The 21,835-nt window shown below is 38.2% G+C and overlaps 2 protein-coding genes across 6 annotated transcripts in view; one reads left to right on the forward strand and one right to left on the reverse strand.

Annotated features, from left to right (window-relative positions):
- The window catches only part of PLA2R1 (phospholipase A2 receptor 1), a 125,724-nt gene that overhangs the window by 44,238 nt on the left and 59,651 nt on the right, over window positions 1–21,835 (reverse strand). For all 5 annotated transcript variants that reach the window (XM_007965114.3, XM_038002032.2, XM_007965115.3 and 2 more), the window contains exons 12-14: window positions 9,572–9,774; window positions 6,388–6,533; window positions 1,939–2,023 (exon numbers count right to left, since the gene is read on the reverse strand). In XM_007965114.3, coding sequence (XP_007963305.3) covers window positions 1,939–2,023; window positions 6,388–6,533; window positions 9,572–9,774 — 434 coding nt within the window. The remainder of the gene's footprint in view (window positions 1–1,938; window positions 2,024–6,387; window positions 6,534–9,571; window positions 9,775–21,835) is intronic.
- On the forward strand, window positions 4,537–4,931 carry LOC119625356 (translation machinery-associated protein 7). The gene has a single exon (XM_038002033.2). It carries the CDS (start codon window positions 4,564–4,566, stop codon window positions 4,756–4,758), a length of 195 nt encoding a protein of 64 aa, XP_037857961.2. The 5' UTR covers window positions 4,537–4,563; the 3' UTR covers window positions 4,759–4,931.

The raw sequence follows: 21,835 nt of genomic DNA on the forward strand, positions 1-21,835 counted from the left end.
AAATAAATAAATAAATAAATAAATAAAAGAAAAATAAAAAAAGGTTCCTTTCTACAGAAGGAACAAACGAAGCGCAAGCTTTTTTTTGCACCTTTTTCCAACTGGGAACATTTTCTAGCCTTGGGATCCTGGGTAGACTTAGGGACTCAAGGGTGTGCCAGATCTTGGTATTAACTTTGATTTTGATTACTTTGAACATACGCTAAGTTTTTTGCCTCTAATAACTAAATTCTGAGCCATAGTTAGCTTTAATCAGGAATCTATCAGGTCACTTTCCATGAATGACCACATAACTCATGTAATTCACATTACAAGGGTATTAAAGACTCAACCTTCTCAATTATTTAATGACTACCCCGCAGAAGAATGGATGGACAACAAGTAAAATTGGGGTAAAAATTTGGGGGAAAAAAGGATGCTTTTAAATCCCTTATGTTCCTCCTCAAACATGTACACCGTCATGCAATAATTCATCTATCTTAAATATGTATAGCCTCAGGTTCAGAAAATGGTGTGATTTGAATTCATTTTGTCCAGCAGATATTGGTGAGAAGCTCGGCCACCGCTTCATGGCCTTATCTAGTTTATTCTGACCCAGATTGTCTATTCCTCTCCTATTACTGAGTTTGTTACACTAAAACAAAAGGAAGTGTTCTCAACCTCTATGTATCACATTTTCTTTTTTGAGTGCTATATTGACTTGAACCACCCAGCTGTCCCATGTAGTGGCTGCCATTTATGGGGCAAGTTAACCCTGCTATGCCTTTTCTGTTTTCTGAGCCTTGGTTTCTTTATCAGCAAAATAGATTAGTGGGGCTGAATGATCTTTAAAATCTCTTCCTACTCTCTCCTATAAACCTCTTCCTTGACACTAATTTGAACACCACCTTGGTACAGGGCTTTCTCTACTGTTCTTTACTACTTCAAAGTTTGGCTACTGATATTTTGCCAACCATGAGATATTATAGCATTGTGACTTTGGAGTCAGACAACCTGTGTGCAAATCCTGGCTCTCCTATGTATTATTTTAGGCAAACCACTTAATCATTCTAATACCCATGACACTGAGTTATTGTAAGGATGAAACGAGATCATGTAGGAGTGCATTCAGCTCGGTGCTCAGAACAACATGAGGACTCAATCGACAGCAGTTGCATTAAGTGCTCACTGCGGTCTCTCAGGAGTCGCCCCACTTCACAGGTGAAAGTGAATAATGTGATTTTTCATGTGACGTAGGATGGATCCCACTTCAATCTAGGATACTGCTTCAGTTTTTTCCCCTGTCATTTTAAGAAAAATGTGAGAATTACCGATTGCAACTGAAAAAAAAAAATGCAATAGTGAGTTCTCTCTGTCCTTCATGGAGGTTTGCAAGTATGGGAATGAATGAAAAGCAAGACTTTTTTCCTTCTGGAACAACTTGCTCTAGAAGGTGATATTTCTAAAACTTGCATTACTGTCCTTTCAGAGTGAGGTAAATGAAAAATCATTCTCCAAAATAATCTTCCTTTCATTATGACATGGACAAAGTTCCCATACTCAGACATCAGGTGCTATGCAGGATAGGGAGGTACAGGGTAAAGGGAGTCTTGTGTTATTTAAAAGAATAGCTGCTTCTCTGCCAGAGAGACTCTTCATATGGGAGATGGTTTGGGGGGGAACTTTTTGGAGGTTTTTTATTCTTTTTCAGGATGGTTTGGGGAGACTTTTTGGAGGTTTTTGATACTTTTTCAGGCTGAGATTGTACAATGGCCTCAGAACAATGTAGCTAGCAAACATTTCCCAGGACCTTGCCAAATAATTCTCCTGGTACCAAGGTCTGGTGCAGTTTTGTCATGGGAGCTCTGACCATCATTTCTAGGTTCTCTTGGTTTACCACGTGGTTCTGGGGCCACTTGTTTTGAATCCATCCCTTTTCTCCAGTTTGAAAAGACTTACAGGAGTTCTATCAGACCACTCCCACGAGCCAGCATTCAGTGGGTTTCGTTTATTAAATCCAATCCAGAACTGCCTTTCTTCTGTCCTGTGAAGAGAAGAAACAAAAGCTTTGCCTTTCCCATCAAATTTACAGCATTATGTGAAAGGTTAAAAAAATATTCAAAAATATTTATGTATGCAGGAAACAGCTGATGCTACTGGCAGGATTGATCAAGTCAACAAGCAATGAACATTTTAAATGTGCAAAACGCTGTGCTATGACATGAACCGAGAGAAGAATAAGCCTCACATTCTATTTCTCTTGGTTTGTGTGGTTTGCTCACAGGTGATATACAGTTGGGGAAAAGTCAGCTTTTATTGAGAACATGAGTTTCTCATCAGGAATAGCAAAGCCTTTCAGTCAGGACAAGAACACATGAAAAGAAAATCGGTAAGAAATTTTGGAACATCTCTAGCCAAGAGGACCTTTCGCTACTTTACTGTGTGTTTACTACCTCACTATACTATTTTTTCTACTTTACTATGCTTTGATTTGTTGTTCTTTTGTTAAACGTTCATGTATTCTCTGAAAGTCAGCCATCATCATCTTCATTGAATAAAAGGTACACAGGTTTTGTTTTTGTTTTTTTTTTCAGATATCAACATAAATAATTCTAAAGGCGGTCACCCCGAGCCATGGTAGATTAACTTCAGTCATCACCATTGGTTTAGACTTGGCGAGAAGCTCCACAGACAGTCACCTTCCCCTCTATGAGGCAGAGTACCAATGTGTTCACAGAGTCCTCAATCAATCGAGTAATAAAGCCTAATTGTGCAATGAACCATCTCACTAAGATCATTTTCTGAGAATAACTTTTAAGAATCAAAGATTTAAAAGATTCAGATGTCAGGAAAGATACTTTATTTTCCTTCGTGCAGAGAAGCAAACCTATTCTGAGGAATTCCTTCTCAGATGTGTCAGCTACTCTGCCTGGATGACACAAATTAAAAGCAAATTCAGCTTAGAAATCCAAGAGATCACTGGTGCCCAGCTGGGCACTGTCATGATGACACTTTACATTGAAGGTTGGGAGAAGGTGAGAATGGCCACCTTCTGTTTAAGCCAAGCACACTAATCTCCATGGCATAGGCTGAAAATCCATGTCACTCTCCTGGTGTTGTGACCTTTGTCTTTCCTCACTGAATTCAGAGATCTATGTCTTCCCTGCTATATACTGGCTCCTGGAAGATGAAATGGTATTTACTTTCTCTTCATCAGTTTCCTGAAATTGTATGACATTTAATAAACACACATGTATGTGCATACGTGTGTGTGTGTGTGTATGTCTGACTAATAAAATAGAAATAGAAAAGCAGTGCCATAGGAAGGAAAAGCAGCATACCTGCTATAGCTGCTAACTATGAGATCTGGTATGTTTGCTATAATTAAGCATCAGATTTGACTGAATTCTCTGGTAATCTCAGAATAAAGTGAAATATACACAGTTATTGATAATTTTTTTTTTTTTTGAGACAGGGTCACACTGTCACCCAGGCTGGAGTATAGTGGCACAATCTTGGCTCACTGCAACCTCCTCTTCCTGGACTCAACTGATACTCCTACCTCAGCTCAGTCTCCTGAGCTGGTACTACAGACGTGTGCCACTACACCTGGCTATTTTTTTTTTTTTGTATTTTTTTGGTAGAGATGGGGTTTTTACCATGTTTCCCAGGCTGTTCTCTAACTCCTGGGCTCAAGCAATCTGCCTTGGCCTCTCAAAGTGCTACAATTACAGGTGTGAGTAATTGTAGCAATTACTAAACTGCGCCCAGTCAAGAATTTTTAAATATTTTCTTTAAAGATGGTTCTCGCTCTGTTGCCCAGCTGGAGTGCAGTGGCAAAATCATACCTCACTGTAACTTCGAACTAGGTTTTGCTGGGACTACAGGCGTGGCCACCACACCCGGCTAATTGTGAAATTTTTTTGGTAGAAACTGAGTCTCACTATGCTGCCTAGGCTGATCTTGAATTCCTGGCCTTCAGTGTTCCTTCCACCTTAGTGTCCCAAAGTGCTGTGACCCACTGTGCCTGGCTCATATTATATGGCTTTTGTGATCAGATATTGAAAAACTATGATTTGATAGATGCTTGGGACTAAATTCTACGAGACATTTTAAGCACGAGAACTTATATAAACAGAAATGACAGTGACATTTGATCTTAAAGCAAACTGGGAAGCAGTTTGTGTGTGGTTGTTATATGGCAAACCTCACTAAAATGCAAAGGCAGAATATGCAAATATGTTTTCCAGGAAGCTAAAGTAATGAAGTAAAATGTAACTTTGAACAATGGAGACTATCACCTATTCCTTGGATTTATGGCCTCAGACCTGGCTGATAATCCAATTAGCCAGGAAGCTTCTTAAACTTTTCTTCAGACTCAGAGTCTGACTCAGCAGCTTTGGTGTGAGGCCAGAAAGCTCTGTAAAAAAGGCGTCCCGACCAAGTGTGATGAGGAGCCAGGTTCCTGAGTCATGGCCTCATGTCAGCATTTCCCTTAGGGACTAGCAGTTCTGTGGGATGTCAATAAGTATTCTTAAAAAAGGGATTTGTGGGGCAGGGTCTGGGGAAGGGGCGGCAGGCGCCATGTCCGGCCGCGAAGGTGGCAAGAAGCAGCCACTGAAACAGCCTAAGAAGCAGGCCAAGGAGATGGACGAGGAAGATAAGGCTTTCAAGCAGAAACAAAAAGAGGAACAGAAGAAACTCGAGGAGCTAAAAGCGAAGGCCGCGGGGAAGGGGCCCTTGGCCACAGGTGGAATTAAGAAATCTGGCAAAAAGTAAGCTGTTCCTTGTGCCTGAGGAGATGGTGACCCTTTATTTCATCCTTATTTAAACGTCTATATTCCCTGCCATAACATCTTTTGCCACCTAAAGCTGGAATTAAGTGTTGTCTTGGAGCTGTTGTACATTTAAGAATAAACTTTTGTAAAAAAAAAAAAAAAAAAAAAAAAAGGGATTTGTGGTCAAAGAAAGTGCTTCCTTCTAGAACCCTTTATGATGCTAATGTACATGGCAAATCTCCAAGATTGTACATTGTTTTGCAAACATATTTTACCATAAAATCTCCTTCCTTCCCTGCAGAATGCTGCACAAGACTCACTTGGAGAGATGTCAAAAACTCCCAGCTTTAAGGTCATTGTTGTAGATGTGGAAGATGAATAATTTGATAGATTTGCATGTTAATCTTTTCATGGGAATGTCCCACAAGGAAACTTGTGGGAAAGGCGAGGAGGATTTTCCTCAAAAAATAGTACGGGATTTTTCTCTGGGATTCAGGCCAGTGTTTCATTGAGACTTCAGATTTCCAGAGCTCGAAGCAGAGTACTTATTATTATAGTTGTTTTCATTAAATAAATATACAGAGTCATGGAGTTGTGCTGATCACAACATCCTCAGAGGCAGGATTTTGTCTGTCACATCTATTGAATTCTCCAACCAGCTATGCATGTAATGCATGTATCTTCCACAAAGATACTCTCACAGTGCAGGCTGACTGACAGAACATTCCAAAGTGAGAGGCCAAAGTGGGGAGTGGGGGGTTCACAGGAAGGGGACAAGATGACTGTCTTCAAATATTTGAAAATAACATAGATTTGATCTGTATTTGCTCTAGCTCAAATTGAGAGGAGGCAGATTTCTAGCTTATTAGAAAACTGCTCTTTTTAAACCAACCTTCTGCAATGGAATGGGCTTTCTCCCAAATAAGAAGCATTCTGAAATTGGAAGGAATTATGCAGACAGCGGATGACCACGGTATGTGGTGGGAGGTAGCACAAGACAGTTTAGAGTTCTTCCAATTTAAGCTTGAGTTTCTAACTCCACTGAATTCAAGGTTCTGTAAACTTGCAAGGTGGATACAGATAAGAGAAAGTTTGTTTCCTCAAACAAAAACTTAGGAGGTTGGGTTGGAATTAAAAAAAAAATTACTGGGACTCTTTTTTTTTTTTTTTTCCAAACAAAATCTTACATAGGATCGAATTATATACAAAATAATCAGCAGTGGAGCTGGTTGGAGCTGCTCTGGTGAGGCGTGGAAGGAACCAGGAGCTCTGCCTACATGGCCCTCTCATACTCCTGGGGTTCCAAGATTCTTGGGATCCTTCCACAATACTTTGAAAACCGCTGGGGTAGATAATTCCTGAGTTTGGCAGGAAAGCTCTACAGTTCTGACTTGAGGCACAAAGAAAAGATTTCAAATATCTAAACAATTGTCACTTTGTTCTTTGTTTTATGAAATGAGAACCTGGTACAAGATAAATATAAAACTATATATATATTTATTTTTCTTGGCTTTGGGTGTAATATAAATATGGGAATTTTAAACAACTACTTGGGATACTCACCCCTCAGAAGCCATTACTGAGAGAGAGAATATTTGACTGTAATTTTTCATAATTAAGAAGTATTTACCCATTAAATTTTGAATGTAAGAGCTCATTCACAAAATTCTCTTCCTCAATATGGGCAAAGCTTGCAAGATGAGCTCCAAATTCTTCGCAAAACGCTTCAGCTTCTCTCCATGTTCTTTTCATGAGAACTTTTTCACTATGAAATACCTGTATAGTAAAAGAAAATAAATTAACATTGTTATAGATAAGGTGAGGTTGTTAAACTCTGCTCTAGAAAGTAAGAGTAATATTAATATAATTGCCATTATTCTTTATAAGAGCTTGATCTAGTGGGAGGAAGTAACATTTCCTGAACTAGAATGTGCCTAGTCATCATAAAACTATTAGTTCCTTTTATCCTCATGACAAATTCCTGATGAGAATGTAATAAACTCAGTTTTATAAATGAGCTTTTTGAAGAATTTTTTTTCACCCTAAATCTTCTGTGACTGGCATGTACTTGTCCCTCAGTAAATATTTGTCAATAGATAAATGAAGTCAGGCCCAGAGAGGTTCAGAATTTTAGGTCACACAGCTATAAACTGGCAGAGCTAGGATTAGACCTACAATTCCTTGCTTCCAGAGTCCATAAACTTCCATCCCACCAGACTGCCTTCTGACAGATTAGAATTAGCAGACTGATCATTACTCTGCCTGACCCAGGGCAAGAAATGAGAAATGAGACCTGGGACCTAGGGTAGCTCTATTTCTAGAGTCTTTGGATCTTAGTTGAACTGGCAGATGCAGTGGTTCAGCTGTCTCTAAAATCTCTGCTGCTTCTCAGCTGTCTTCATGGTGGCAGGAAGAAGCCAGCTGAATGGAAGGTCTTCTGTTGGCTTTATTTAAGATTGGAGAAAGGGACTGAAGACCCAGAGCTTGCAATCCCAGTCCTCTGTACCCTTCTTATTTTTAACTGCCTGGCACTAAGCCTGAGCCTCTGATGCCAGACAGGTACACCCTGTGGCCAGCCCTCCCCAGGCTCTTATTTGCTGAGACGAGAATGAATAGCTTTCCAAGTCCTGTGGACCACAGAACAACCTTTCCATCTTTTAAATTATATGTCAAAACTTGCCTCCTCTGGGAACCTCTTCCTGAATCACTCTAAATTCATAAATCCTACCACCATGCCTATCACACACACACCATGCATTTGTTGACATATCAGGGTGATATATAGTAGAAAAGGCACCAGACCAGAAGTCCCAAACCAGGGATTTCTTCCAACTCTGTCAATAAATAATCGTGATCTTGGGCAAATCACTACATTTCACATGCCTCAGTTTACTGATCTGTAAGGTTTAACTTACTACTGGGCGAGGCCACTTTTGGGCCTATTATTCTATGAATGTAATGTAGGATTATATATGTGTGCAACTTAAATCGAGCACATTCGCAGCTGCTTCATGCCATGTACAAGCTACAACAGTTCCAGAGATAGAGTCTGTTTTCATTCTGCTCTGCCGTGCAGAGCTGCTGGGGAACCTTCTCCCAAGACTTAGTGAAACCCTATTTGTAAAATAAACCAAAACAAAACCACCAAACATTTTAAAAAATCATATCTCGTAAAAAGTGTTTCTGACAGGATTGTAGGAACTAATTTAAATGTAGGATCTAAAGCTGATTTTAAAAATAGAAATTTCTTCACATACACACACACACACACGTTATACACACACAAATCAACTGTATGCATTAATTTGTTTGATCTTCAGGTGTCTGGCAAGCTGCAAAAGCTATCCTTATTAGTAAAATTGTATTATTCAATAATAAAAACTTTATTTGTTGGTTTACAAACAATATGAAATTATACCACTTAACACCCTCTGAGTGTCTGCCTCCTTCACTTGGTGTATTAACAATATTGCAGGAGGACAGGTCCCCAGATGACCCTTGCTGACCCAGCTCTTCCTCTTTTTCTTGGCAATTCTCAGGCAGAGTGTACCAAGAGTGCAATATCCTGAGATAAGGAGGAACCGTCCTTACCCTTCCTAGAGTAGGATGTCTTGCAATACTTTAGCTCAGTGATCCAGGTGGCACCTGGGATAAAAACCCAGAAAGGAGCACTTTCGGGAGCCCTCAGCTGTCCTGCAAAGTGGGGCGTGTGCAGACAAGATTCCATCTTCCCAGGGGTGCTTTCCTGAGCCTTGGGATCTCACCATAGATCCTAGGCTTCGGTTGCTTCTTTCTGCCTATCTGTGAATACAAGTTGAGCATCTCAAATCCAAAAATCCAAACTCCAAAGTGCTCCAAAATCCAAAACTTTTGGAGCAGTGACAAGATGCTCAAAGGAAATGCTCACTAGAGCATTTTGGAGTTTGAACTTTCAGATTTGGGATGCTCAACTGGTAAGTACTATGTAAATATAAAAAAAAAAAATCCAAAATCCAAAGCACTTCTGGTTCCAAGCATTTCAGCAAAGGAGTACTCACCCTGTAATAAAGTTATTTTGCCCATCTTGTTGTGTGGGAATTCTGTCTCACCAGATTCATACTCTGGCAGCCAAGTTTGTGCAAAACCTCCTGTCAGAGCTAGGAACTTATGCAGAAACTGGTTAGGTGTTTAGAGTTCTCCCCCAGGAGTGATAACCAGAGCACGGTGCCCTCCTTCCAGGGATTAATTGTATTTCTTTTCTTTCCTTTTTTTTTTTTTTTTTTTTGAGACAGAGTCTCGCTGTGTTGCCCAGGATGGAATGCTGTGGTGCAGTCTCAGCTCCCTGCAACCTCTGCCTCCCGGGTTCAAGCGATTCTCCCATCTCAGCCTCCCAAGTAGCTGGGACTACAGGTGCATGCCACCACGCCTGGCTACTTTTTGTATTTTTAGTAGAGATGGGACTTCATCATGTTGGCCAGGCTGGTCTGGAACTCCTGACCTCAAGTGATATGCCTGCCTTGGCCTCCCAAAGTGCTGGGATTACAGGCATGAACCACCAGGCCTGGCCAAGTGCATGGTATTTCTGCTGAACAGATATCAATCTTCACGAGGAAGCCTTCAATATCACCAGGATGTGTCGATTTTTTTTACTTAAAAATTATTTGGAATATGATTGAAAGGATAGAGACAGGCAACAAATGTTGATTAAGCACCTGCTGTCTGTCAGGCACTGTTCTGGAAAAAAAGGAGTCCTGGAATAAAGGAATTTGGGATACATGGATCAAATTAAAATAGTGTTAGTCCCATTAAGAATGCCCATGTAACCTTGGTATCACCTTGAAGCAACTGGCCAGACCAGGCTCTGACTCCCAGTCCAAATAGCAGGGGTGAAAGGGCCATCTCTCTTCATGCTCTGCTGTTTCCTGATTTTCAACTGGCTGCTTGCACAAGGACATTGCCTTAAAGTGCCGACAGTCCTTCACTTCCCAGCTACCAAGTGGATGCTTTCCTCGCATGGCAACACAGCCACCACTGTAGCCTGAAAGCAGAAAACAAGCACTTTTAATACCAGACAACTAAAACGTTTTGTGCTCAGAAGACTGCTCTTTAGAGTGTTGAATAATTGACATCTCATAATTAAGCACCCAGACAGGAACAATCAAGATGAAAACGAATGTCTTATTGACCTGATTATGTCATCTCTCTTCATCTCTGGAGAAAATAATGGAAGATGGGAAAGAGAGAAAAGAGAGTGTGAAGGCTGAAATTTGGACCTTGTCTGCTTTGTGCTCAGATGGCAAATGATGAAGAATTAGGAGCTATTCCTACCTGGAACCAAAATATCCCCCATATTTCAATATTATACTTCAAAATCCCACTGTGAAAAATCAACAATGAAAAATGCATAGTGCGCATCCTCTAACAACTGGATTCAACAGGGGGAAATAAGTGAATAACAGATTCAAGGTAGACCATAAAGTATACAACAGAAAACCAAACTATAAACCTTGGAAGAATGAAGAGAATGAGATGAATTCTCTAAATGAGCTAAAGATCTGGGGGCAGGGACAAGGCAGACATCAGAGAAAAGGAAGAGAGAAACAGAATTAGAGAGAGAGAGAGGCTTTTGTATGAAAAGCAAAGTACAGAGATTTTGCCTCCCACCTTCATAGTATATGTGAGATATTGGGAAATGTGATATACTAGTCACGGACAAAACTCCACTTTTTTCTTTGTGTATGCTTGAACATTTTAGAAGGTAAAATGTGTTTTTCCACAGAAACAATGTATAAATTAAGATTCTTAAGTTTGTCAGCAAAATCTATACAACTCATATGACAGCAAAAACAAAACAAAACAAAACAAAAACAAAAACAAAAAACACTTCAAATTTCAGTGAAGAACAGTAGAAAGCAATTCTATTCCAGAAATAAGATTAAAATGAGTAAGAATGAGCTTGTTTTTTCTCGAATCCTCGGTGATCATTTAATTAACTAAATTCACATTCATCAACAACAATAAAAAATTGTACATCTGCAATGTGCTCAGCTAGGTTGTATAATTAGCTGCTTGAAACAAAAGGATGAAGCAAAGCAAACCAAAAACCAATTCTTAGTTTAGTGTGAGATATAGACACATAAACAAGCAATTGTAATAAATATAATGTGTAAAGTGCCATAGTAAAAGGTATGTTCAAAGTTCTGGAGGAGACATCAGAAGGGGTGATGGAGTCTCACCAGAAATGTCAGTAAAACATTTGTAGGAAGTGACATTTGAGCTGAATTTTGAAGGATGAAAAGGAGACATGAGTTTTCAAGGCATGCTTGTAAAAAGAGAGTGATTATAGACGAAGCATCTGAAGACTTGCGATGATTCTGTACCTGAAGGCTCTTTAAAAAATGTCGTCACTTGCTACTTGATATTTATCTTGCTTAATTTCCCTTCAGAAGTAATGGCTTCAATGTTTTCAGATACTAAGTAACTGGCGTTGTGCTTGTCATCTATGTTCTGATTGTTTTATGCTCATGGAAAGACAAAAGAGAGGGAAAATGAAGAGTGCAAGTGAGAAGAAAGAAGACAAAGGAAGACATAGAGCATCTCTTTAGGAATGGAATCATTTGCTAAAGAATGAGTGTATGAGTGTTTGTGTCCTCAACAGTCCTGGCTGCACAAGTGTGTTAGGCACCAGCATCACCATGGCAAGGCGGTTCTGATCTGGAAGAACTCCCTGGGCCTGTGTGATGAATCAGAGAGCCTCAAAGGTAAAAATGGCCAGTGGTAAAAGAGGAAACACGCTATGTCTCATATAGAAGAAAAGGAAGTCAAGGAAGAGTTGGTGCATCCAAAATCCATCAGATGGCTCTACTGGCTGAGAACAGCTAGCTGGTGTTATAGATGCAAGGTTGTGGGCAGGCAAGGGGGAGAGATTATAGTATGTAACTGCCCCTGCCATTAGTGGAGCTTTGAAGGCCTGTTGAGTAACTTCAGAATGCAGCTCACAGTCCAGCTGGATCATGAACAATAGAGGAGACGCTGCATGCTCTGTGCAATAAAACCAAACCGGAGAAATCCATGTGGAAGCCCCAAATACAATATATTTGTGGAGCTGCTCTAGTTGAAAGAGGAGGGAACACACACATTCCTGCTCCGTTCCCCCATCCTTTGAGGGGCCCCAGTGGAACCTCCAGAAACTGTATAGCACAGGTAGGAAACCTCGTGGGGGACTTGGAGCGTGAAGTTTGGGGTTCTAGTCCCAGTACAAATCTTTAGTAACTGGAAACTTGAGGATGTGAATTAATCACAATAGGCCTTGTCTAAAATATGTGAATAATAATTCCTTTTCTTCTCATGAGTTTTCATGAAGATCAAATGAAATAATGAATTGAAAAGCACTCTATAAAATATGACGAGCTAAATATACCCCTGCAAAGTTGCTATTATGTTTATGGCCATTTTCATTACAAAAACCAGGATTTTGTGGCATGAATTCTGCCTGTATGTTCATAGAATTTTTCAAAAGTTTGAATCAGCAAGTTTGAAATGTAATATACTTTTTTGTTGGTCTTGCATTTTGTCTCACTTTCCCACATCAGACAATGATTAAATAGCTTTGGTTTTAGATGCTATAAGATATTTGACTCATCTTCATTAGTGAAGAAGGAGATGTTTGTGAACCACTATGAAGATGAAAAGTGCTGCAGGAGTGGTATTGGTATTCTAAAGTGGTTAACTTAATGGAACATTTGACCCAAATTTTAGAGTCTCAGCCCCAAAGAAGCAGTAAAGTGGTATAATAAAGGGAGACCAGGCTAAGGGAGAGATAAACTAAATTTATAAGCCTATATTGTGGGGATGCTTGCAAAGCCAAATAATAAGGGTAAGGGTGTGGGAAAGAGCAGAGGCGAATTTTCTTTCAGAGAAATTGTTCTTAAATTTGATAACTCACTTCCCACTGGGGAAGAAAAATGATTATTCTCAGTGGTGAATCTCACATTTTGACAGATTCTCCTTACCTGCCATACCCTCACCCCACTCACTCTCTCCTGCAAACATGAATGGGGAGACTGTCTGTCAATTAAGAAATTCTAATTCACCAAGTTATCTAACTATGCAAAATTAAGTGAGCTGGGAAAACCTCCACTGTCCACCTCTCTGTTCAAATACCTAAAACCAAACCCATTGACCAAACCTTTTTGTGCTGGCTTTTCAGTGCCTCTAGGCAATTATTTCACTTGAGTCTGCCTACTTATTTTCCAGTTCCGTGCAACAACCCTTTACATCCTCATCTCTCAAGTCCCCTACCCTCTCAACTTCCCTCTCTCTCCTTCTCTCCTCTAACAGAGGAAAGTGAAGCTCTTTGGGTAGGCTAGGCAAGTTTCCTACAATGCTGTGTATCTGCCAGGCACTGTGCTAGGCAATTTATATGGTCTTTTCCCTGTTTAACTTCAGAAACTCTTTGAGACAGGCATTAGTGCCTGATTGTGCAGATGGAAAAATTAGGGCACAGAGGCTTAGTAACTTGCCAAAGGCCACAAACGTAGTGGGCTTGCTCCGGGATTTGAAACCAGATTTATTTGGGTCTACTGTGAGACAGTGTCAAGGTACAGAGTAAGTGGGTGGGCATTCGATAAGCAGTTGAATAAATGAATGAATGAGTTCCCCTAAAATTATGCTCCTGTCCCATGGAGCTCTCTCACATTCCCCTGATCCTGTTTCTCTCCTGTGTGTGGCCACAGCATTTCCTTGAAGATCTACTGTCACATTTTTACTTTGCATGACAGTTACTTACATGATTATGAGGAGATACGTCAATGTTCTAAGGGCTTCTCAGAAATTAGACTGGGTTTATCCTTATTTATGTGGTGGCTCGTTTCAGAGCTTTGATGAGCCTTAAAATGGATTGGCCTACTGATGGGACAGGCTTCTTACTACTCCTCACTATGTGCAGGACACTTTCAAGAAAATAAACCTGACTTGCTCTATTGGGATCTTATTTTCCTTGTCACTTGCAGATTTCCATGGGCTCGGAACAATCAGGGTGAACATGCCCCAGAGTCATCCCATAGGAATGGAACACGCCAGGGGTCTAGAAACAAAACATTTTTCACAGAGCCTGAGTTATGGATGGCTGCAAAGGACTGATCGAAAGTGTTTATTTTTCTCAATACAGACACCTATGAGCCTCTAATATAACTTGGAAAAGTGTTTTTGAATGTCTTAACAAGTATAGACTCATCTATTTTCTTTCACCATAGAGCAACCTCCACTTATATTGAATCTTGAATCTAGGTACAAAGTACATTTTAGTTTCTAAGCATTAGCTTCTCCTTGAATGAGAAGCTAATTTATCATCTTTCCATTTAATCAGTGGCAATAATTAGTATGGGTGAAAACCATTTTTCCTGTTTCACCTGAATATTTCATTTCTCTTGAAATACCAACTGTCATAGAGAGCCTTTGTTGTCGCTTTTTACTAAAAATAACAGGATTTTCTGGTGTTTCAAGAATGGGAAATTTGGCATGAAAGAAAGGAAATACAGTTAAAATACAGGTTAATTAACTTTGTAGTCCTGAATTCAAATTGCAAGTATGAATTTGAACTCAAAAAGTGTTTAATCTTACACACACACGCACACAAACACACACTTCCTAGATCTGTCCACTGAAATGGCCTAGAAACAATAACAAACCACAAACAACGAGAACCCATAAGCCCAGTCTGTGATGCTGAAATAGTATCATTTCCCATCAAAAGAAACCAGGGTTCCTTGATGCAATGGATGCTTCTAGGTCTGCAGCAGAAATTTATATCTGTCATATCAGATAGCACGGACACTATCAAAGACTACTAGGATCACATCAGAAGGATTCAGAAGATATTCCTTGAAGAGATTCCCATCACAAAGATGGGGCATTTGAGCATTAAAAAGGATAATTCCAACGGACTAAAACATATCAACTATGTTTAAAACCCTTACTTCATAGTAATGCTAAAAAAAGAAAAACACCTCTAATGGGTCACGGATGAAGGATGCTAATGAAGAAATAATTATTTTGAAAGCTAGTAAAGGGAAAGAACTAAGCATTTGTTCTGTGTTTCCTGTAAAAATTGTACCATGGGGTAACAAAAAATTGATTGAAAGGAATTACCTCTTTATAGGACTATCCCAGCTATAAATGAAGAAACCCCTAATGAGTCAATGGATTTAAGAATTGACCATCAAAGGCTGCTAATATCACAAAAAGAGAAAAAAATTGAACATTATGTGCCTCCAGACAGAGCACACAACTACCTATGAAATGATCTTTCAAAAAAAAAAATCTGATTTTGGTCAATCCTTTCATTCTTTTTAAAAATAAAAATGCCTATTTTATGAAAAAGAAAATAAAGTAACACATTAAACAATGTGATGTGAATACAATCAACAAAGCCCAGACTGCAGGAAAATTTATAAGACAAAGCACATTTGCATTAACAAATAAAGGCAGGGGTGGAAATTGGGGAGGGGTGGGAAACACAGAGATGAAAACAGACTTTAGGAGATCTATCAACCAATTACAATGCGTGAACCTTCTTTGGATCTTGATTCAAACTAGCTGTAAAATACATTACGTAATATTTATGAGCCATTTAGAAATTTGAGCGTTAACTGAAGATTTATAATGATAGGCAATTATAGTTAATTACTTTAAGGGGTGATAATTGTATTATTACGTCTTTTAAAAAGAAGTCTCTATTTTTTGGAAATAATGCTGAAATATTTATGGATGAAACAATATGATGTTGAGGATTTGCTATGAAAAAATATGGGAAAGGGGTGAGGGTACAGATGGAAGAAGATTGGTCATGAATTGATAATTGCTGATGCTTGGTGGTTTTAGTACTGGTAGATACCATCTGGTGGTAATACTATTTGGTGAACATAACATTAAGTTGAAAAAAAAATGACGGAAAGGTGATTCCCTTCTGATTCGCTTTTATGCAAGTGAAATGCATGAGAGGAATGATAGGAAGGATGAGAGGGACTTTGGGGGTTCTGATGTGTTCATGTAGGTTCGTCAATTGTAGCAAATATACACTGTGGTGTGGGATGTGGGGTGGGTGAATATTTTGCTGGTACGACATAAAGACAGAGTCCTGGATGAGTTTACAAAAAGCTGTAGGCTTCCTGTTCAGTGGTCAATTCATGTAGTTAGTCTTTGCTGGATTAAGATTCTGACGTGGGGACGAAGCTAATGGATTATTTTGTGACAGGTAGGAAAGAAAAGGTGATTTAGGCAGTGTTTCTGCAAGTTGCAATTTAAAAGAAAAAGGGAAACACAGAAGCTTTTATATTGCTATTTTCTTCAAAAAGATTTACATTTTCATCTTATTCAGAGACAATTTACTCAGTGTCAGTCAGCTTGAGCAGCCAAACTGAACATCATGGCATTATTTTTGCTTTAGGGAAAAGAGAAAAAGAGTAGTGCCACTCAAATAAATTACAGCAGAAACTTATGAATGACAAGAAGCTCTGCTTCAATTCCAGATTTCTGACATCTAAATATGCCCCCAAGAAACTTAATATTAAAAACCAAAGATTTTCTCTACTCAAAATGTATTAATTTATTTTGACAGGTATAGACATTCCTAACAAAATTCCTAAGTGTATAGAAATGATACCTAAACTTTTATTTTTTTGCAGTATAGTGTGACATGGAAGTTTATTACTCTCTTTATTTTAATAATATTCATAGATTTGTAGAACAAGGTCTTTCTGTTGAGCGAATTATGATGTTACTTGTTTGGAGCTATGGAAAGTCACCAGTTTCCATACAAATTTCCTAAACTGATGTTTATATACAAAAAACTAATTTGTCTTCATTTCACTTTGCATGCATCTTTCAAAAGTATAATTTAAAAAAATTAGTAACAGAAAGTTTTAGGTTGACAGCAAAATTGAATGCAAAATACAGAGAGTGCCCCTCTAACACCACTGCCCTCCAATCTCCTTCACTATAGACATCCCACACCACAGTGGTACATTTATTACCACCAATGAACCTACATGGACACATCACAACCACCCAAAGTCCCTCTCATCCCTTGCGCCATCTCTGTCACTCATTTCACTTGTATAAAAGCAACTCTATCATCTATCATCTATCTATCTCACCTATGACTGAATATATTGCTGCTATTACTTTAAACATACTATTATTTGTTGGATCAATTAAGAATAAGAAAAATAGAAGTTTTTATTTTACCTTCATTTATTCTCTGATGCTCCTTCTTTCTTTACATTGATCTGAGCTTTTATATCATTTTCCTTCTCTCTGAAGAATTTCTTTGAATATTTCTTGCAAGGTAGGTCTACTAGCAACAAATTTCCCAAATTTTTGTTTGTTTGATAAAAATCAGATAAAATCTGATAAAAATTCTCCTTCATTTTTAAAGGATAATTTCACAGAGTATAGAATCCTAAGTTGGAGGGTTTTTTTCTCTTAACACTTTAAATATTTCATGCTACTTTCTTCTTGCTTCGATGATTTCTGAAGAGCAGTCAGATATAATTCTTATCTTTGCTCCTCCAGAGGTAAGGTGTTTTTTCCCCTCTGGCTTCTTTCAAGATTTTGTCTTTGTTTTTTATTTTCTGAAGTTCGAATACAGTATGTCTACGTGTAGTTTTTCGTGCGTTTATCTTGGTTGGTGTTCTCAGAGTTTCCTGGATCTGTGGTTTGGTGTCTGATATTAACGTGGGGGAAATTCTTAGTTATTATTGCTTCAAATATTGCTTCTTTTCCTTTATTTCTTTCTTTTCCTTCTGATAGTCCCGTTACACAGTTTGTAGTTGTCCCACAGTTCTTGAATATTCTGTTCTGTTTCAGTCTTTTTCCTCTTTGTTTTTCAGTTTCAGAAGTTTGTATTATCATATACGCAAACTCAGAGATTCTTTTCTCATGTGTGTTCAGTCTACTATAAACTCATCAAAAGCATTCTTCATTTCTGTGATGGTGTTTTGATCTGTAGCATTTTTGTTTTGTTTTGTTTTTTCTTAGACTCTCCACCTCTCTGCTTACAGGATCCAGCTGTTCTTGCATGTTGTCTACTTTTCCCATTAAAGCCCTTAGCATATTAATCAAATTTAAAAAAATTGCTTGTCTGGCAATTTCAACATCCCTGTCATAGCTGACTGGCTCTGATGCTTGTTCAGTCTCTTCAAACTATGTTTCTTGCCTTTTAGTATGTCTTGTAATATTTTTGTTGAAAAGTGGATGTAATATACTGGGTAAAAGAAACTGCAGTAAACAGGCCTTTGCGATGGAATGGTAAGGTGTGAGAGGAGGGGAAGTGTTCTACAATTTTACCATTAGGTTTCAGCCTTTTGGTGAGCCTGTGTTCCTGGACTGTGCCCTTGACCAGCGAATGCTTCTCAGTTATTTTTCCCTGCTTGGTGGGACAGGATGGCTAGAGAGCTGGAGCGGGGTATTTCCTTTCCATCACGTGAAAGGATAGAGCTGGCTGGAGTTGTAGATTTCCCTTCCTCCAGATGAGTCAGGCTCTGACAAAACTCCAGCAGCAGTCTGACAAAATAGCCTCTCCTGAGGTGGGGCCTTGTTAGGAACAGAATGCTTTGCTATATTTCAAAATGGTTCCTTTTCCTCTCCCTCTGCTGGAAGCATTAGGGAATTTTTTTCTCTGATATTTCACTGTGATAACCTGATAGATTACCTGGAACTAGAACTCACAAAAGTGTGGGGGTCCCCTATGACTGGGTCACCCGGGAGAACCCTCAGAGTGTCTGTGCTGAGCCTCCAGCAATTTTATCAATGACAGTTCAGATGTTCCTCTCCCAGCACAGGTTCCTCTGGAGGTTTCTGCTGATGGGTTTCCGATCCAGGAAGTTGTGATTCTCTGTATCTTTGTATTTTTCCAGTTTTGGGCGGCAGTGGTTTGCCTTGTGATGGGTCTAAGAAGAGTTGTTGATTTTTCAGTTTGTTCAGCTTTTTACTCATTAGGATGGTGTAACTTTTAAACTTAAGTCTTCAAAAGTACAGGGTTTTAAACCATGTATTTAACAGAGAGAATGTAAACTGACTTTCTTTGATCTCTCTCTTTTTTCTTTCTTCTAATTTCAGGAGGTCTAAAGGAATTTTTAAAAAAACATTTAACACTAGCTCATCAGTGTTGGGGAAATGTGTGTGTAGGCCACAGTCATACCTTCCTTTAAAGCTCTGTGGTTTCCCAGGGTGCTCACATTGGTGACTGGTCCAGCACAGAATAGGTCCTGCATCTTAGAATGTATGGGTGAGGAACCCTAATAGATTAGCAATGTCACTGTCTGTAGCTTTAGGTAAAATTCTGCAAATTATTTCTCTGCAATAAGAAAGGCTAATATTTATTAACTATTTACAATGCAGTAGCAAATATGTAATATTTCTTTTAATCCTCACAACAATCCTGTAAGGTAGATACTATTACTGTCCTTATTTTAAAGAAAAGGAAACTGAGATATGGAGAGATTAAGTAATTTCTCTGAGATCATAATGCTGGAATTTGAACTTTAGTCCAACTCAACAGCGGGTAGGTACTCTTTATGCATATGTTATCCTGCAGTGCAGTCTCTTATATCTATTTATATCACCTTACTTAACACCTTCAATGAAGAACACTTCTGATCTTAATATTTTTTGATCCAAAACCTCTAAGTGGCTTCCTATACCTAGATAAGAAGTGAAAACTCTTTAGCTTGTAATATTAGGCTGTGGTTTCAATATCCTACTCTGGCCTTATCTTTTACAACTCTTTTGCATATATCTTAATCTCTAATTACACAGTGCTCCTAAAATTTCTCAGAGTTGCCCCATATATTTGCTTCTGCTGAGAAAATTCTTTTTACTTCTTTAACCACTAAATCCTACTATATTTCAGACATTTTCAGTCCCAGGTGAAAGGCCACTTCCTCTTGAACTTTTATGGTAACTTCAATAAATCCTCCCTTCATTTAACTGTTAGAATACTTTATTTTATACTTCTTACAGCACTCACCACATATTTTCCTGTTGCCATGGTTTGAACGTAATATATCCCTCCAAAATTCATATGTGATAGTATTAAGAGGCAGGGCCTTCTGGGAAGTAATAAAGTCATGAGTGTTCCATCCCATGAATGGGATTAGTGCTTTTATAAAAGAGGCTGAGGGGGTGTCCTACTCTCGTTTTGCTGTTTTGCCCTTCCACCATGTGAGGGCGCTGCAAGAAGGCCTTCAGCAGACACTGAATCTGCTAGCACCTTAATCTTGGACTTCCCAGCCTCTAGAACTGTGAGAAATAAATTTGTGTTATTTATAAATTACCCAATATGTGATATTTTGTTATAGCAGCAGGAATGACTAAGACTCTATAAACGAGTTATTTATTGTATTTGCTATCACCACTCCCAGATTATAGCAACATGAAGGCATGCACATTAGGTAATTTTTAAATCTCCTTTGTCATACAAATGCCCTATAAAAGCTCATTAAATGAATGGTTTTAATTATGCAATAGGGTTATAGAAAGAAATTTTTAAGAAAATAACACAGAGGGAGACATCTCAAAGATTGAGCAGTAGAATGAATACATGTGTTTATCTCTTCTCCATCCTAAAAATCTCATGTGTTAAAATAAATGGTGCTATGAGAAATAACCAGCAGATTAGGTACCCTGAAAGATTCTTTCAGTCAAACTAGTTGAAATGCTAGATAAAACATTTTGAAAACATCTTTATAAATGTATGGCTGAGATGGCATAAAATAAACAAATCTATAGAGCTCACAAATGAAGTAAAAGTATGAACCATGGTAGCCAAACTACCTTCCTAGCGGGATTTACCCTAAAGGTTTCTTTCTAATTCTGGAGACCTTGAGCATCTGCTTTGATAGTTGCATGGAGATTTTGAGGGAAAGGAGATGAAGCCTAACAGATATACAAAATGAAAAGTCTAATAGAAGAAACCTGCATAAAATAGAATCTCAAATGGCCACTTTTGGGAAGCGTACATGAGAACATACTCACTCAGCTGTTTGTAAGGAAAATTGTCTCTGTCAATCTTGGCAGTGAATAATAGTAAAAGAAATAACTTTCTAAAGAATTTATAACCACAACTCAAAACTTCATGCAGGTTAGTCATTGAACTCATGCTACCTATGTGTTCAAGAAAACCTCAGTCAGAGCTTTTAAAGTGGTCCTTAGTTGGTAGTGCCTCAAACTGAGTGATGGAAACAAATGCTAATTTTCATTGGAGGAGCCCAACTTCAACCTAGGGGTTACAGAACTCCCATAAATAAAGTACATAGAAAAATCAGTAGTTCCAGGCAAAACCCACAAAGTGAAAGAAATGAGATCCAGAAACAGACCCATAAAACTTCAGGTATGAGATTGTTAGAAACCAAATACAAAATAACTTGAATATATTTAAGGAAATAAAAGAGAATCTTTAGAATATGAGTAAGAAACAAGTGACTACAAAGAGCCACAAACCAAATTTAAAACAGAAATAGTCTTTCTAGAAATGAAATAAATATAGTTAGCATATGAATACATCTAAACAAATATTCACTGCAAAGATAGCAACAACAAAATCATGGCTAACAGAAATGAAACAGTTCAGAATTTTCAAAACTAGGCAGCAACAGCAAATTATAATCCTTTTGAAGATGAGAACAAAGATGGTATTGTTGATTTTGTTGAGAATGCATGTTGAATAGCTAGTGTAACATATAAAAACATAGATTTAGATAATACAATTTCCAGATAAGTAAAGGGGAAAGAATGAAATGAGAAAAGAAGAAAAAGATAAATTCAAAAGATGGCAAGAAAGAAGAGAAAACATGACTAAAAAGTGCAGGATAAATGGAAAGGACATAATGAAATGGAAGAAATGATCCAATTCTATACATAATCACAAAAAATATAAGTAAACCAAACTCTGCAGTTAAGGACAACAAATGTATGAATAAGATTTTAAAAATTTAGTTATATGCTATTTATAAGTGATACATTAACTCTAAGAACACAAAAATATTCAAAGTTAGAAAAAATTTAAAAAAGTACTAGGCCAATACTAATTTTTAAAAAGT

This window comes from Chlorocebus sabaeus, chromosome 10 (genome assembly GCF_047675955.1).
Source record: "Chlorocebus sabaeus isolate Y175 chromosome 10, mChlSab1.0.hap1, whole genome shotgun sequence".
Classification (NCBI taxonomy): Eukaryota; Metazoa; Chordata; class Mammalia; order Primates; family Cercopithecidae; genus Chlorocebus; species Chlorocebus sabaeus.

Excerpts from the sequence above, each read along its gene's own strand:
- LOC119625356 (XM_038002033.2), top strand. The coding sequence starts at position 4,564 with ATGTCCGGCCGCGAAGGTGGCAAGAAGCAGCCACTGAAACAGCCTAAG.